Source organism: Leiobunum rupestre, chromosome 5 (genome assembly GCF_980474605.1).
Source record: "Leiobunum rupestre chromosome 5, qqLeiRupe1.1.hap1, whole genome shotgun sequence".
NCBI classification, from domain to species: domain Eukaryota; kingdom Metazoa; phylum Arthropoda; class Arachnida; order Opiliones; family Sclerosomatidae; genus Leiobunum; species Leiobunum rupestre.
In genome coordinates this window covers 2,616,915-2,635,645 of record NC_143388.1, presented here as the reverse complement: position 1 = coordinate 2,635,645, position 18,731 = coordinate 2,616,915, and the positions used below count along the sequence as shown (strand labels likewise).

Here is an 18,731-nt window from a genome sequence, read left to right as displayed (position 1 = left end):
TGTAAAAAAGAACCATGCGCGTGCTTACCCACCGATTTTTACGTATTTAAAAAAGAATCAATCTTGCGATCATAGATTGAGTGGTTAGCACTTTCGCCTCGCAGCAAGAGAAGCCGGGTTCGATCCTAGCTTATGGCACTGGGTGAAAATTCGGAACAACTCCTTATGCGTTGAGTTTGCAAGTTCTTTCCCCACTAGTTTAAGGGCTTTCCCCTACCATACAATTTGTTGAGGTTAACGGTAATAGTTAGTGTAGGGATCTGTTGGCTCGCGTGGCATACAGGGCTTGCCACCAGCCTCCTACGCATTGTAACCCGGCCACCTGAATTAATGGCTTCAAAAGTCGCATGATGACTTAGGCCTAAGGTGGTGCCTTGGGTATTAGCCTAGCTTATTATTATAATATATTTGGTGCCATTTAATCGTCAATTGAAGTTTTTAAAATCCGTCTTGTTCCATCACTTAAAACTCCCCCCCCCCCCAACCTTCGAAGAAATGAAATCTCCAAAATAAAGGATTTTTTTTTGATTCTCGTATAACAAACAATACCCAAATTCTTCTTACCATTGTTAGCTGGTGGGATTTGTCCTGAAGAAATACCTCGAGGTTATCTAAGGAAGATCTACTATCTACGGGCAGGTTGAGATGATCGACATCAAGTTTTAAACGTTTCGGGTCTTTATCAATTGAGAGCTCATTCAACATTCTAGCATTAGCCATAGTTTGGGTTTTGACAGCTTCAACTTGTATCAACAATGTTTCTCGCGCAGATTTAATGATTAAAACCTCGTGCTTTAATTTTTCTAGTAACACTACTTAAAGAAAGATTGTCAACTTAATTAAGTTGAATTTAAAATATTTTGATTTTTACTTACTCTCCGTTGATCCACTAAAACAGACCGGTGAACTCCTTAACGATTGACCGTGAAAACTTTCATCGTCGTCGTTTTGTAAAATTCTAACATGAGCGTATCGATATGCATCTTGGTTGAAAGTGTGCCTTTTAGGTGAACATCCACTAGAACTTCTTTCATTAAATATAGAGCTCGCATTGATAGTTTTAGATAAGCTACTGCTAGAATGAAGATTATCGACTCCTTTAGATGGTTATTTTGAAGTTGAAACTCGATCATTGACTTCCTTATGAATGAGAACTATTAATATTCAAAAACCAAAAGAATTATTTTCCAACATTAAAAAGGTACCTTCGCCATCACTGCTTGCATTGTCAATAATATTTTCTTTTAAATATGCACTTCTTTTTCTTGTTTTTGATGGACTCTCACCATTAAATTCAGGTTCTCCACAAGCTGTCGCAATGTCCGATGTGTACTCACTAACTTTGGCTATTCTTTTCGCCTTTTTGTAATCATCTAATTTTTCATTAAAAAAGTGTGCAATAACGTATTTTTTATTTTCAATACCTTTGAAGTCAAATATTACCTGTAGTATAAAACAATATTTTTCCGGAATTGGCTCCATTTATCGGTTGGAGTTTCTGAATTAACAGTAGCCTTTTTTTCTACTGTCATCTAACCATTTTCTACTAATAACTCCGCATTCTATGTCTCCAGTGTTTGTTTTCTCAACAAATTCCATAACCATGAAAAGTTTGAAGTTTTAAGTAGTCATAAAAATTTCAATGTTAGATTAATGAAAATGAAGATGGCTTGTACTAAAGCAGTAGTTATAGAAATGCGCAAATCACAATTTAAGAAAAATAATTAAAATCAAAGTTTAGACAAGATAAAACACTTCCTACTTAAGAAATAAACTGCAGTGACTCTTTCTAATAACTTAAAAGAAAGTAAAACGATTTATGTGATCATATTTCAATACATAGCACAGTAAAGCAAAAAGCTTAGCAAATGGATTTGAAATTTAAATGAAACAAAAAATAGATTAAACTCAAATGTTGCATTGCATTTATTAATTTTCAAATGCGGTTATAATAATTTTTTATGGACCTTCACTTAGTTAATATAAAGAAATGGAACTGCAAATCGTGAAGTTTCGGTTTCAGACATGAAATAACATTTTTGGAAAATACATTTGCTTTCCAAGCTTTCAGAGTTGATAAATTTCCTAATTTTTAAATCTCTAATTTTGAAGAACGACAGGGATATGTGAATGTATCCATCGAAGTTTTAAAGTATTTCCCAATTAAATATAAGCTAGAGTTTTTTTCATAATATTGTGAATTTCGATTATCTGCCCATCTTGCAATTTACAAAAATTATTTCCCATTTAGATGGTTAAAGTGATACCATTTATTATTAGATTCTTAAATTTAGCTCCTTCATAGTTAATAATGGCTGGTTCATTAATGTGTTCATATTTAACAACTATTGCTGTTTTATTGAAAATTAATTCAGGAGGAATAGTGCTTTTATTTAATTTAATTAAATGCTTGACAAGTTATTGTAGTGGTTTACTAGGGCTATGAACGAGTTTTTTAAGTTGTCCAAGGTATGATTCAAAAGTAAATACGAGCGTGTCCAGCAAGATGAATTAGATTTGGTATATTATACACATATATTCCTTTTCCATATATGTTTTTTGCCTAAGATACAAAAGAGCGAAGTAGAGTTTCAGCATAATTTATATGTTCAACTTTCGGATTCGGAGTACAAAATTAATTAATTGCGGTATGCAACAATAGAAAATGATCCACAAAGGCATTTGCTAATATCCCTCGAAAGACAAAAAAGCCAGTGTTTAATACAAATTGCCTAAACTCCGTAGCTTTCCATCGGTCAATTTCTGCTAAAATGCGATGTTTTCGTGCAAATTCAACAGGCGTTTGTTTGAAGAGTTTTATCAACTTAGCTGATAATTGATTAATAACAAAAGTCTTTTGTGTCACTTTTGACTTGGGTTTCATTGAACTCACTCATATTCGGCGGGTGCATCCCAAGCAAACCAAATACATATTATCGATGGGAAAACCATTTATCATATCAATTGGTATAGCTAATAAGGGAGATAATTCTTTCACGCTATGATGCTGTATTTGAGTCTTGTTTCTAAACCTCGTATCAGTTCTTAGTACAGAATTTAATTCGGTAAACATCACTATCTTTATATTCACCTTTTTGTTCAAAGTTATCGCGACCATAATAACCATTATGTTTTTTATGCATTTAAGATACGCTTTGGCAGGGGCGTCACATACAAAAAGGACCAGTTTTAAGTGATAAAATACTGCGTTGAATAATAATCCATCATTGTAGAACCTATGAACTTTAGCTACAAACTTGTTTAGCTATTTTTCCAATGGCTTAGGCTTTCCATTACCGTAAAATAGACCAACAGCAAATGGTGATTTATCAAGCGTATCTAAACACCGAGCTATTAAAGGCCAAAATTGACCGTTAGAATTTTTAAATATTGGAACTCCATCGATGTTGAAAATTAGAGTTAAAGATTTCCTTAGTTTCATTTGCAACCCCTCGATTAGTCCCATATGGAAATACTCCCCATTTTAATATCACCATTAACTGCTTGTTGACTTTGTATATCGATATTTGTTCTTGAATCCAATGAAATATTTTTATGGTACGGTTTCAAAATTGTCAGTAACCCATTTAAGGCTGCGTGACTTATTATAAAAGTAATCCCCACTCTCTTAAGTCACTTTGCAACATCTCACAATTCGCTCCGCCATCATTGGAGCTAGAATTTCTTTCATCATCGCTATTATTCGATGTATAATAATAAAAATCATCTTCACCAAATTGCAACACATCACTGCTTTCTGAACTTGTATTTGAAGAAACATTAATTTCTGCATCTTGATTAACTCCGGTCACAACCGGAAGAATAATTGTATTTCTTCTAACTTCGGAATGCCAAATTGTCTCTCATTGAAAGGTTCCTCTGCGCCTCAGCCAAATGACTTTGTACAGCGGCAGCAATATTTCTTGCTCTTTCTCTTTTCGATATTTTGTACATGATAAAATAAACTTTTCTGAAACAATTTAAGAAATATACCTTTATGGTTCATTTAAAAATTTTACCAAATTATTTATTAATTGATTTTTCATTGTTTGGTTTTACTTAATTTAAGGAAATTTTTAAAATTAAGCCGGATTTTAATTCTGTATCGTAATTATATACTTTTCCACCTAACAAACCTGCATATTGAAAAATAATGCTCAATGTTTCCCCCTTTTTTGGGATAATTTCTAAAATTGCCTTTTATTAAAAAAATAAATACTTAATTTTAACCGGCTTTTAATTTGCTATCATTTTTCTATACTTTTCCATCTACCAAACCTGCATATTGTAAAATAACGCTCAATATGTTTTCCCCATTTTATGGGATAATTTCTAAAATTGAAATTTTAGAAATTTTCACTCATTCTTGAAGTTGTCGATGCCATTCTTGTAAAACATTTTCCTGCGATCGGCGATCCTACATAGTTGAGTTATTCTTTGCTCAAAGTAATCGTTACGCTTATTTAGTAAGCTAGTTATTAAGAAGGTGGTATTAAAACTGCACACCTAGTCACACGACAGTACTTCGAGCAGTTCGTGATTTCGTGGAAAAAAAAAGGTTAAACAGAGAAGTGGCTTAGCTTAACGGCGAATTTAGGGTTAATTTGAACACAATGGAAAAAAGAACCAAATTATTATTAGGTATTTATTGTGAGTAAGCTTTCAAGTGAGGACGAATCTCTAATACCCTTACGTTAATCCAAAGAACATTTCATAGAATGATTGCAGACGACCGCGAAATAATTTAACCATTCTTGTGATATTGTTTTAATTTTATTTATTGTTTATTGGTAACATAAGTCATTTCAAAGCTTAGAAATACATGACATTTTTTCCTCAAGTTAAATATTCAAATAATCATTTTTAAGAAAAGACCGTTACGTTTATAAAATAATTATAGCCGTCAGCTATCAACTTGATTTGGTTCAAGACCTCATATATTAGTGATAGATTGGCTTTTACCGCCCGAACCAACGTAACAAGTAGGTTTTCGAGTATTCTCGACAAGATTCGTAATGAAATTTCGAAAACCGTGAAATTCTTTCTGAATTTTCTGTAAATTAGCGCCATTCCTACGTAAAAAAAATCTGTTTTTTTTTAGTAAATGGTTAGTCTTATAACCGAGCGGATTTTCACCCATTTCGTCTTGCACTTACTATTTTGACCAGTGACAAATGATTGGCAGCTATAACAGCATGAATGAACATTCGGACAATTATAGATATTCTAGCTAACCTCTTTTATTGATGCTCCTTCTGTATATCCTATATAAAAACAGGCTGAGCCATCGGTCAGGCTGCCCACGTTGTCATTCCCAAAAAAATCGAAAAGTTTAAATTTGAGGGGGTCAAAATTCGGCCACGAGAAAATGGATTCTCTGTTCTCGGCCTCAAAGAGAAAAATTTCCAGATCGCGCAAATTAGAACACCCTGTTTATGAATTACGTTCAGAGTCAACCTTTCCAGTGTCAAGGCTGAACTACAATTACAAAAGTAGCCAAAAGTTCGTATACTTAAAGAAATAGTTAAAGCATTGGCTTATGGTCTCTGTAGTTTAATTTGGTTTCAAAAAACAAACATTATAAAAGACCAACAAATTTGGGTTAACAATAATCTTGGTTAATTGAAATTATTGGTATTTCCGCCCTTAACCTTTTTTTTGCAAAAACATTCAAGGCAATTTTAAGTTGAAGAGCAAAGTAAAGATTAGCTTCTCTTTAAAGTGAAATAAATAGAACAGTTTTAATCTTTTTCATGGGAGCCGGCTGGTATAAACACATTTGAGAAAAACATTGTAGTTTTTAATGATAACTGTACTTAGAATATATAATGGAGATTGACCATGTTGGTAGTGGTCACCACCAATTTTGCAGGGTTTTTTTTGGATTCTGCCATATTTGTACGTTAAACCAATACAAAAATTCCTAATGTTAAAAAGGTTATTGGTAAGTTAAATTAAAAATATTTAAAAACAAAGTCGAGAGGAGTAAAAGATTTTATAATATCTTACGAATTGACTTTTTGTGTCAAACCTTTTAGCACCGCGAACGACTTCAAATAGAGCTTAAAGCATTTAATATAATTCTATAACTAGCAGACTTTTAAAAAATGTCCTATTAAAAATGATTGAACATAGAAAATCTTGTTCAGGCTCCTTATCAAAGACAAAACAGTTAATTATTTGAAAATTATATACAATAATAATGATTAAGTATAATGTTTTAGAGTTCTGCGTTTCGTTGAGACTCAACAGATTAAACCCTATGGCACACTTTTATCATTTACAACTCGTTACTTCGACTCTTCAAAATTAGGATTTCTTCCAAAAATGATTAAATTGTCTTACTTGACTCCAATTTGGCTCGCATGGTTCTACGGGATGACGGTGGCAATAGCGGTTCTCTTCCTGGAAATGTCGCATCGTCAATTTATACAAGTGGAAAACATAATGAAAAGGAATAAGAGAAATGCTTTACAAAAACGAAAGTTGTTTTTTAATTAATTTCTTAAAACGCCTACAAGATCAATTCAACTTTGAACCATAGTTATATAATTTAATGAAGTTCGTCGTTTTTTTAAAGTATTGTGATTTGCTGGAGACTCTTAATCACGCTGTCGTTTTACATAACTTACCCCCTAAAAATAAACCTCCAAAATGTTATTTTTACTTGTACCCTAAATTAATTAGCGCACTATTACATCCTAAGTGTAAATTTCACCAAAATGTCAACCGATCTGTAAAAAAACTCAACCACCCGGTTCTGTAACATAATCTGGTAAGTAAGTCTTGACAACCAAAGTGCAAATTTACCACAACAATTATTTACACTATCTTGACTTACTTTGTTGCTTACCCTCGACGCTGTAACTAGAGTGCAAGTGAGGACCTGGGACTGACAAAGGGACAACGATTGGAGAACGCTGCGAATCCAAAACTTCCATCCGTTTTGAGTGGCTCTTCACCAAGCACTTCACGATGGCGATACATGCTTCATCTAAATGAAACCTTTATTGCAGAAAATGGAAGAATTATATAACCCCACCTGTAATTTTCTGTTTTTTTTTGTTTTAATTGGTACAATAGTATAATGCTTAAAACGTTCCGGTCAAAAAATAATTATTTTTAAAACATTCAAATCTTTTTAGAATTTTTTGAAAATAAATAAGAAGGTTGCCTACGTTAAACACATACCCTTAAATTTTAAAACTATACATGTAATAGTTATATAGAATAAATAAATAAAATATTATAGTCCATGGTTTTAAAAGCATTAAAGTTCGCTGAATCACTTGGGCCTTTGGTGGTACCTTCGGTATAGTTTAAATTTAAAAAAAACATGCTTAAAGAGCTTCGAGCTCGACAGTTACTGCTGTTAGATTTTAAAGACGTTTGAATAAACGTAGTGTTGTATGTTGGAAACTTTTCTGCTCATTTTATCGAATCTGAAAGTAAAACTAAACCTCTAGACAAGTTTAAACTGATAAACAATGTAACACTATTATTGTTTTGTAGTATGTTTACTGATATTAGACATTTTATATCGATCAATAGTTAAAAACATTATAGACCCTTAAAAAGTAACTTATTTTTTATTTTCCGATTTGCGGAAACTTTTCCGCAATTAGGAAAATTTTCCGTATTTTATTTTTCCGGAAAATTAACAACCCTATAAACGTTTCTATATTTAAAATAAATAACTTTGTGTTATTCATATATTAAAAATATTAAAACATTTTGAGTATTGATTTTGTTAAACATCATATTTTTATTATATACTCACTAAAATAAAATTTATTTCAAATACGATTAGAGTTTTCATTAAATTCTAACCTTTTAAGGGCGACGGCTCCAACCTTGGAGGGGCGACGATTCCAACTTTTAAGAGATACTTTATTTTCTTGTACACAGCCACTGTCTCATTTGCACATGACATTTACAAAGAAAAGTTATCTGACTCCCCTGTACAATATATGAAACTGCATATCAAAGAAACCGAAAAATACATGGGGATTTTGGGGCGAAATGTTGCACAATTATAACCTTCCGATGTACCCAAATTACGTAACAGACCCGGAAAATTATGGTCAGTTAGGGGATAAAAGAAAAAGTCATTAAAGAAATTGTTTCAATGACATTTAATGACCTAAACCAGGAATATGGCTTGTACGAACGATTTTTGTGTTATTAAAATGCATTTTAAATATATTTTGGTACTATTTCACCGTTCTTTGTTGATGAAAGTGTTAAAACACATATCGAAGAGAGTCTCGAGAGCCAAGGAAAATAGTGACATGGGCAGGGTCGATAAACGAGGTAAAAGTAAAACATTTGCGTTTTCAGGTAATCTATTGAAAATCTGCAATTTATTTTTTGAGATATTTTAATTAGCATTGAGACTTATTTTTTTTTCAATGCTAATCTGGGGTGTGATTCGTAAATTCGTTGATCAGCTGAAAATTACTAACACCCACAAAAATTAGCGGCACGAATAAGAAATATTTTTATCTCGAAATAACTTAACTTTTACTTTTGATGTAAAAAAATCTATTGTGACATTGATGAAGTCGAAGACTTTTATGAGTTAAAGTGGCTATTCAGGCTATAGCTTTACTGAATATACCGTATAATGAACAGTTTTATATTAAAACATAAAATGCAGATTAAATTGAGATCAAGAGAGCATAGAACTCCATATTGCTGCTTTGAAAAGGAATTACATAACTCAAATCCCAATTAATCGCTTCTGTAATAAAAACTTTATAGAACGGTGTGATTTAGATAATTTTCGCTCCTTACCCCCAAATAAATAAGGTGATCGAAAGAATTCCACTTTTCACGAAAACTAATCAGCTAAATATGTTATTTCCAAAACATTTTCATCTGATAATAAAAGTGCCCTACATTGCATATTCAGATTGTAACGCCATTTATTAGGCTTATTTTAATTTAGCAATTTTTAATTTTCAAACGGGTAAAATTATTTTAATTGCACACTTTACCTCCCGAGTAAAAATATAGAAAGGGTAGTTTTTGTGAAAGAGTCCTTTTAAACCTGTCAAAGTAACCCTCTTTTTGGGTGATGTATGAGGTTCTGCGCTTTGGATCCACGCGCGGTGCCTCTATTGACCCCCAGTCGTCCTATTGGGGGGAGCGAGAGCAATTTACCTGCTGGTCAGGGTTTTATCTCGTTAACCCTTCGGCGGGGATGACCATGATCAACTAGGAGAACGTCGCCCGCTCGCTTAACGCGACGGCGGCTCTAGCTTTTCATCTTGCAGCTCTTTCTATGGAAAGATAGTTTTTCCCCTCTTCTGCCCCAGGTTCCCTTCATTTTATAAAAATAAATGAGTTGCCAATTACCCAGTAGCTATTTTTACCACGAAAGATTTATTTGCTTATTGTCGGTATATATATATTTTTCTTTTCGCGAATGTATTTTCTCTTCTTGGAAACTTTTATGACCAATTTGACGAGGGTCCTCTGTATAATTGGGATTTCCCAATGTGCGCGTCGTTTTTCTCACAGAGTGTGGGAACCAGAACTTAGTTAAGGGTTGGGCTTGGCTATTGGCCTTCTCAATGAACCCACCAATCCTAAGTGTAAGGGGTCACGTCATGTCCATCGTGACCTATTTTAATCAGTGCCCCTGGAACCTGATTGGTAACCACGTTGGTACCCGCGCCAAAAACTGTTTCAACAAGAAATAAAAAAAAACAACGAACGTTTCGATAAAAGGAGAGAGAGATGAAAATTTCCAATCTATCGTGCAAGACATAATCAGTCCCACCTCCGAATAGAAACTCGACTATGTTCTGAAAACTTAATGTTTCGAACTTGCGCGTCCAGTAAAAGTTCGGACTCTAAAATATTTGCGCGTCCAGCAATACAGTTTGAAAAAGAGGCGAATAGCCCATTCGGTAACTCGCTGCGCGGCGCCTACGGAGTCTCCGACGCACGGAACACCGTTTCATCACGAAACCAACGACTAGATGTCAACATGGACTCGAAAAACTGTTTCGTAATTATTTTATATTATCTTGCTTCCATTAATCATTAATTCTTATGAATTAATGATTAAAATGTTAAGTCCTTACTTGGACAATATTTAAATTGATTGGGGAATATTCCCCCTATAATATAAACTCCTTATTTGGAGTCTGTCCTTATTTGGACATGTTAAAATTAGTTTCTTTAACATCAAACGTTTGATTAATTAAATCCTTACTTGGATAATTTTAAGTACTAAGCTTAAAACTACTATGCATGTTTATTTTATTTTATTGTGTATTATTAGTGCATGTTCTTTTTATTTTGTTTATTGTTATTTGTGGATTTGTTACCCGATAGTAATTGCTATTAAAATATGGTAAATTGGCAACTCATTTCAGCCCCTTTCTTTAACTTAAGCCTATTTCAAAGATCAAACCCCTAGACAATCAACGTGCCTCATTCAAGGTATTTCCATTCGTTTACTAACGGCTCCTCGCTCAACCCAATAGTGAAATTGACGCGAGCCACCCGGACCTAATTAGAAAGGTCACAAGCTTAAGTCCCAAATATTAGTTTCAAATGCTTGTTGATAGTATTATAGTGGATTCTGTAATTAAACCGTATTCGAAACTTACAATCCTTGGCTATGAAGGCAGTTGACCACAATTTAAAGCCTTTGAAAAAGGATACTAGAGATGATTTCCCAAAAAAACAAAGAATTAAGCAACGTTTCAAATATTGGGAAAACCAATAACTGATGTCGAAAGAAAAAATATAGTGCTTAGTCTTTCTGTTATTGAAATGGGATTATTTTGTCGTCCTATTTATATATGAGAGTCGTTTTGGATTAATCTACACAGATATCCGGTTACTATTGGACTTTCCCGTTGGCCGATATAATAGAGAAAGAGCAGAACAACGGCTTTTAAAATAATTTAATAAAATTATGATGCTATAATTTTTTTAATTAAAAAATTAGTCATTAATTATCTTTTCTCTATTATTATATATATTATAATATAACTAAAGCCAAAACTATAATTTTTTTAAATTTATGATAAAACAAATGAAGAATGCATGTCATGCAGATTTAGATGCATTCCTTTTTATAATAATAATCAGCTAGGCTAATACCCAAGACACCACCTTAGGCCTAAATCTTCGAGCGACTTTTAAAGCCTTTAATTCAGGTGGCCGGGTATAAATGCACGATGAAGATACTCATTTCACCCAGCATTAGAAGCACTTAATCAACCCACATCCTTTTTAAGGGATATTAAACATCAAGAGGGAGCCACCGATACAAAACTTGTGACGAACTTGGAATAGTCAGGTATTGAAATTTAAAGGAGTAATGTTTCATTTTTGTCGTATTGGTGACTAGAATAGTGATAAAGAAGTAAAGTGGGATACAATAAAAGTGTGTTTTTCGAAATATCTGGTTACTGAGACAGTGGATAATCGGAATTATTATGTACTCGGAAAAGTAAGGAACTGTAGAAGTGGGTATTTGGAATATATATTTTTTCCAGATAACCCACTGTCTACGTATCCAGCTTATTAGAATAACCAGTAATATAATTTAGTACTTCAAAAAGCAAGTAGCTGGAAAAGTGATAAGCTTAATAAGGAAAAAGCCATTTTTTGGAATAGAAGGTAACGGAGACAGTGGGCACTCGGAAATTAAAGGAACTGGGTAAATGGTACTCAAAAAAGCGAAAAACTGAAAACATGCATTGTCAGAATAATTAGTGTCATACCAAAAATCACAAGGACTGTAAAGAAGATACCAAAAATCAACAATATAAAATTCAGATGAATTATTCGTTAGTATCGGAGTGTGTAGTATTAAAATATGGTAAATTGGCAACTCATTTCAGCCCCTTTCTTTAACTTAAGCCTATTTCAAAGATCAAACGCCTAGACAATCAACGTGCCTCATTTAAGGTATTTCCATTCGTTTACTAACGGCTCCTCGCTCAACCCAATAGTGAAATTGACGCGAGCCACCCGGACCTAATTAGTTAACCTAAAAGTCTTTTAAAAAGGTCAAAAATTGGGGGATCCGTCCGGGATCCATTTTATTTTATTTTGGACGTTACCCATATCTATATTATCGATATCGATAATTTCAATTTCTTTCTTTGACTAAAAATTTTGGTACTTCATTTGTCTGTTCCAGTGAGCGCAATTTATTTGATTTATGAGTAACATTTATAGTCGTTTTGACAATCAGGACATTGCCTTTTGTAGAAGTTCTCGTGCTGAGCGGTACCTCCGCAGAAACAATATGGGTTTAAATCGTACGCCACGGGGTTCTAGGAGCCCGTCGCCAAATCAAAACCCACCTATTCCAAACGACCCAAATGCCCAGGGTAGCCAAACTCTTGTTAGCAACCTAAATACTCAGAATCCACCGGGGAATCAAGTTCTGTCGGGCAATCAAATTCCGCCGGGGCCTATTTCGTTAGTAAATAACCCACCCAATGCTAGGAGCAGTGTAACTATACCTGCCACCTTGTTGCAAAATTTAATGGATCAGTTAGCTCAGGTTACGCAACAGCAACAACAAATGCAATTAGTTTTATCTCAGATGTCGGCTAACCTGTTTCAAAATAATTCTACGGTAAACCCAAATATAAGTGTGCACCTTGTGCCTGCCCAATCCTCTAATGTCAATGCAGTTCAGAACATGCGAATAACCCCCCAGGGCCTCCCGCTTATCTTCCTCCCGCCACGGGTAACAATCAGGCTTTGAATTCTTTTTCAAATTTGCCGCCGCCAGCCGTAAATAATACAACCGTGTCAGGCAACCCCAATCCGTCAAACACTAGCGGAGTTTCTTCTGTTGTGGGAAATGTCCCTCTCAGTTCTTTCCCCTCATCTAACGCCAGTATAGTTAGCCCTTCCTTGGGTGGAAATTTTTCAGGTACCCCTTCTCACCCGCTAATGCCCGGAGTTCCATTATTATATTCAAACCCATTGCCAGCACCGTGTTATCAAGGTAGGCCTACTGATCCAGGGCCTAAGGATTTCTTACGTAGACTTAAGCAAATGCGGTTAGCAAATTCGGTGTCCGATGACACATTTTTAAGCCAGTGGGTATCGTCTCTACTTGACGGCCCAGCTTTAGACTGGTATTACAATAATCAGCCATTTAGGAGTTACGCGGATTTTGAACTAGCTCTGTCCTCTAGATTTCAGCGTAAAGCTAGCGATGATATCATTCGCAATAGAATTCATGATAGAGTACAGCGCCACCAAGAGACCGTATACGAGTACGCCGAGTCCTTACAAAAATTAATTAGGCAATTAAATACCTCTTCCTCCTCTGTCATGGCGGTAAGAATTACACTACGTAATATTAGGGAAGATATACACCTTTTTCTAACTACTAAAGTTTATACCAGTGTTAGAGACTTATTTGATGACGCGGCCGCTATTGAACGGTCCGTCAATAAAAACCGTCGCGCTGACACGAAATCTACCAGCCATAGTACTGACGCGAGTAAAGAAAGTGCTTCCAATAATAAGCCCAACCCCTCTAGTAATTTTAACCGCAGTACTGGGTATAGCTCGAATTCTCGACGACCGATAACTAATTCCAATTCGGCTAAACATAATTTCAAGCCCCCTATGGGACAAAATTTTCCGCCAACTCCAGGACCTGGTAGTAGTGCCCCCAGCGCAAACCCTAGCGGTGGGCAAGCGTACAATCCGAATTTTACCTGCCACCACTGCCAGAAAGTAGGTCATACGCGACCATTCTGCCCTCAATTAAAAACTTCAAGACGCCCCACGGGAAACGAGGGAGCGGGCGGGTCCACTCCACCAGGGGCCCCGCCCGCGGGCAATCGCCAATAAAAAGCAGCCAAGCTAGCACGGGGCCCTCGTCGATAATATCGGCACAAATTATTAAAGCAGGTGCGCAAGATTTTCTTAACATATTTTTAGGGTCCACCCCGTGTTTAGCTCTTATTGATAATGGGTCCACCCATACGTTAATTCACAATTCTTTGAAACCTATTTTGGAGGCCCAAGGTTATTTGACTAAAAATAAAAATTTGGCGTTGCGTCAAAGTGACAATAGCTTATTAACAACGTCCGGTACAGTTAAGCTTTCTATTTGTTTACCACGGAAACAGGTCGAATTTGAAGCCACCTACGTATCTAATTTAGCTTATCAATGTATTCTTGGTAGGGATTTTATTGGCCACGTTGGTCTCATCATAGATTTCGGCAGAAACCTTTTTTGTTTTCCCGATAGTTTATCTTGTAAATTACCTTTATTAACTAAAAGTGGTCATCCACGCGTCTCTAGCCTAGCTTTAGAAAATGATATAGACCTTGACGGCATAAACAAAGCCCTGCTCGACGCCCCGGTAAACAATGAGCACCGCCAATCCTTGGAAACATTAATTAATAAATACCAGCATATTTTTACTCTTACCCCTGGCCGTACTAACGTAATTGAACATTATATAGATGTTGGGGAGAGTCTCCCTGTTTCTAAAGCTCCATATCGGTTTTCCCCCGCGAAACGTGAAATTATTGACGGCATAATAACCGAAATGTTGGAACAGAACTTAATCGAACCGAGTAGTAGCCCGTGGGCCTGCCCCGTTCTCTTAGTGCGTAAAAAAGATGACCTTTTGGATTTTAAAAACGAGGCAGGGTCGGGTCAAGCCACTTCAAAAGTTAATTGGCGCCTGTGCAATGACTATAGGGAACTTAATAGAGTCACCCGTAGAGACGCATACCCCCTCCCTAGGATTGATGACATTCTGGAATCAATAACTAAACCTAGGTATATTACCACCCTCGACATGAGAAGCGGATATTGGCAGGTGCCCCTGTACGAAGGCCACCGTGACTACGCGGCATTCGTTTGCCATCGCGGTTTATTCCGACCGAAAGTTTTAATGTTTGGCTTAACAAACGCGCCTGCCACATTCCAGCGCATGGTGAATAATTTATTTTTAGACCTATCTCAGGCGGGAGGTTGCGCCTATTTGGATGATTTGATAATTGCTTCTAGTGATTTTAAAAACCATCTCCAAACGCTCGAGGAAGTTTTTACGAGATTGATGAAAGCCGGTCTCACCATTAAAGCTTCCAAAACGCAACTTTGTAAGCAGAAAGCCAAAATCTTAGGGCATATAGTATCCCACGAAGGTCTTATGGTAGATCCCGACAAAACGGAAGTAATGAAAAACTTTCCACACCCAAAAATATTAGGCAGCTTTGCCGCTTCTTAGGTATGGCCTCCTACTACCGTCGATTCGTTAAGAATTTCTCAAAAGTAGCGAGCCCACTTAACGACTTGCTCCATAAAGATGTCCCTTGGTGTTGGACCGACAAACAAGAAGTCGCCTTTAATGCCCTTAAAATGAATTTATGCTCCGCCCCAATTCTTAGTACCCCAGATTACGCTCATAATTTCGTAATACACACCGATTCCTCAAACGTAGGATTAGGTGCCGTTTTGAGTCAGGTAATTGACGGAAGGTGTCACGTAATACAGTATGCGAGTAAGTCGTTGAGTGACGCGGAGCAAAAGTATTCTACAACAGATCGCGAAATTCTAGGCCTAGTTTTCGCTGTTGAAAAGTTTCGGCCGTATATAGAGGGTACAAAATTTGAAGTTTACACGGATCATAGTGCTATTCGGTGGCTTCACAAAGCTCCAGATCCAACCGGGAAGTTTGCCCGTTGGAATACCAGGTTACAAGCGTTCGACTTTAATATAATTCACGTCCCTGGTAAAGATAACGCGGTGGCTGACGCTCTCTCTCGTATTTACGAAGAGAATCCCCCAAACATTAAAACCCTTTTCGCTGAGTGCGAAATGGACCCCTCTGCAGAAGGAACCGTCTCCACCGTAGCCGGAACGAATCGGCAAATCCTATTCGATAAGTCGGAAATTGTGAAGGCACAGGACAGTGACCCGAAAATAGGGCCCCTCAAGTTATTTCTTGACCAGGGAATTCTACCTAATGATCCGGAGTTAAGTAAATATATCGAGAAAGAAGCCCCTCGATGTGAAATTAGAGACTGTATTTTTTATCAGGATTTTACTAAAACCTTAGTTGGTGGGGGGGGGGGGGGGATAGTTTTCGTATTTTGGTACCCGATTCTTTAAAACCCCGTGTTTTGTATATTTGTCACGACCATCCCTCTGCTGGTCATCTCGGGACTAAAAAGACTTTGAATAGGGTTAGACGCCAATTTAGTTGGGATGGCCTTACCCTAGATGTAATAAAATATTGTAAAAGCTGTGTAATATCTATTGATATTAAGGGACCATTCGTTCGTAGTAAACGGGGATTCAAATATATCCTCGTAATTACCGACCGCCTTACGAAGTGGGTAGAAATATTCCCTTTACGTAAAGCCACCACTCAGCCCATTGTTAAATTTTTAGTTGAGGACGTTTTCTCCCGATTTGGCCTACCTTCCACCGTTATTTCGGATAATGGAAAGCAATTCGGTGCGAAAATTATGAATAACGTTTTTAAAATTCTGGGGATTAAGCAACGCTTTACGTCGGTCTACTCACCGCAAAGCAACCCCACCGAAAGGACTAACAGAACCGTGGGTACGATGTTAGCTTCATTTGTAGAGAATGACCAGAAAGATTGGGATCTATATTTACAGCAGTTCGCCATGGCCCTTCGGAGTGCCGTGCAGGACTCCACGAATTTTAGTCCCTCTATGCTAATGTTTGGTAGGGAAATAAGAACCGCCGCTACCGTAATGTTAGATAGGAAACCTGAGGATGACTCAACCGATGAAACTCAGATATCCTTTGGCCTACGAGCTATTCGTAGGGTACAAAAAGCCATAGAAGAAGCTCGCGCAAATTTAAAAAAGGCCCAAATTAAACAAAAGACCTACTACGATAGGCACCATAGGCGAGTGGAAATTGAGCAGGGAACTCTTGTTCTAAAAAAGTCTCACTTCATTTCCAAAGCCGCCGATGATTTCTCAGCTAAGTTAGCCGACCGATTTGTAGGTCCATTCCGCATTTCTCGCAAGCTCAGTGCCCATAATTATAAGCTTGAAACGTTGGACAGTAAAAAGGTGCTGTTTGGAACTTACCACGTTTCTCAGCTAAAACCTTTCGAGGAACGTACGGAAAATATTTTGAAGGCTAGTGATTGTTTTCACGAGAACTTAGACAAAAGCGATGATATTAATTGAAAGTCGTGTCCAGATTTTAGTGGTCGCACATTGCGTCCGCGCGATCCGTTGTCTGGAAGAGTAAAGCGCTAGTTTTTTTTAATGAATTATTTCTCATTATATTTTTTTTTCCTAGTTGAATTACTTTTCGCTACGAAATTTTTTTTGGTGCACCACTCTTGTAAATAGGGAGATAGTGAGATTGTTATACATATTTGTAAATGAGCAATGCGCGTCTATCCTGATACTCTTGTATATATTCATATTCATTTCTTTTCTAAAACCCAGTGTATTAGCCTTAATTAATACACATTTTTTTAATTGCGTGGGCGTGTAGTCTCAGCGGACTTCGACATTAGTCGGGGGAGGATTGTAACGCCATTTATAAGGCTTATTTTAATTTAGCAATTTTTAATTATCAAACGGGTAAAATTATTTTAATTTCACACTTTACCTCCCGAGTAAAAATATAGAAAGGGTAGTTTTTGTGAAAGAGTTCTTTTAAACCTGTCAAAGTAACCCTCTTTTTGGGTGATGTATGAGGTTCTGCGCTTTGGATCCACGCGCGGTGCCTCTATTGACCCCCAGTCGTCCTATTGGGGGGAGCGAGAGCAATTTACCTGCTGGTCAGGGTTTTCTCTCGTTAACCCTTCGGTGGGGATGACCATGATCAACTAGGAGAACGTCGCCCGCTCGCTAAACGCGACGGCGGGTCTAGCTTTTGTCAAAGGCTTTGATCTTACAGCTCTCTCTTACTCTTTCTATGGAAAGATAGTTTTTCCCCTCTTCTGCCCCAGGTTCCCTTCATTTTATAAAAAATAAATGAGTTGCCAATTACCCAGTAGCCATTTTTACCACGAAAGATTTATTTGCTTATTGTCGGTATATATATTTTTTTCTTTTCGCGGATGTATTTTCTCTTCTTGGAAACTTTTATGACCACTTTGACGAGGGTCCTCTGTATAATTGGGATTTCCCAATGTGCGCGTCGTTTTTCTCACAGAGTGTGGGAACCAGAAATAGTTAAAGGGTTGGGCTTGGCTATTGGCCTTCCCAATGAACCCACCAATCCTAAGTGTAAGGGGTCACGTCATGTCCATCGTGACCTATTTTAATCAGTGCCCCTGGAACCTGATTGGTTACCACGTTGGTACCCGCGCCAAAAACTGTTTCAACAAGAAATAAAAAAACAACGAACGTTTCGAGAAAAGGAGAGAGAGATGAAAATTTCCAATCTATCGTGCAAGACATAATAAGTCCCACCTCCGAATAGAAACTCGACTATGTTCTGAAAACTTAATGTTTCGAACTTGCGCGTCCAGCAATACAGTTTGAAACCTTTTTTAATATCATCTCCACGTACTACGGGTTTTCTTACCAAACCTAACTTATTCTAATAAATTTTCAAAAATAGCACATATTTTTCCTTATTTCCATGAAATTGCACATGAAAAACTTAAATCACGACGTATGTCTTACAAGAGTATAAGTCACTTGACTGGATAAAGGGTCGAATAAAAAAGCAACGGTGGCAAAAGGAGACACGAAAAGCGGTTACC

General features: G+C 36.6%; 1 protein-coding gene across 1 annotated transcript; it reads left to right on the top strand.

The window, feature by feature from the left end:
- The first annotated feature begins 16,593 nt into the window (after positions 1-16,593).
- LOC149943343 (uncharacterized) lies at positions 16,594-17,193 on the top strand. The gene has a single exon (XM_090175719.1). It carries the CDS (start codon positions 16,594-16,596, stop codon positions 17,191-17,193), a length of 600 nt encoding a protein of 199 aa, XP_090031845.1.
- The last annotated feature ends 1,538 nt before the right edge of the window (positions 17,194-18,731 follow it).

Excerpts from the sequence above, each read along its gene's own strand:
- LOC149943343 (XM_090175719.1), top strand. The coding sequence starts at position 16,594 with ATGTTAGCTTCATTTGTAGAGAATGACCAGAAAGATTGGGATCTATAT.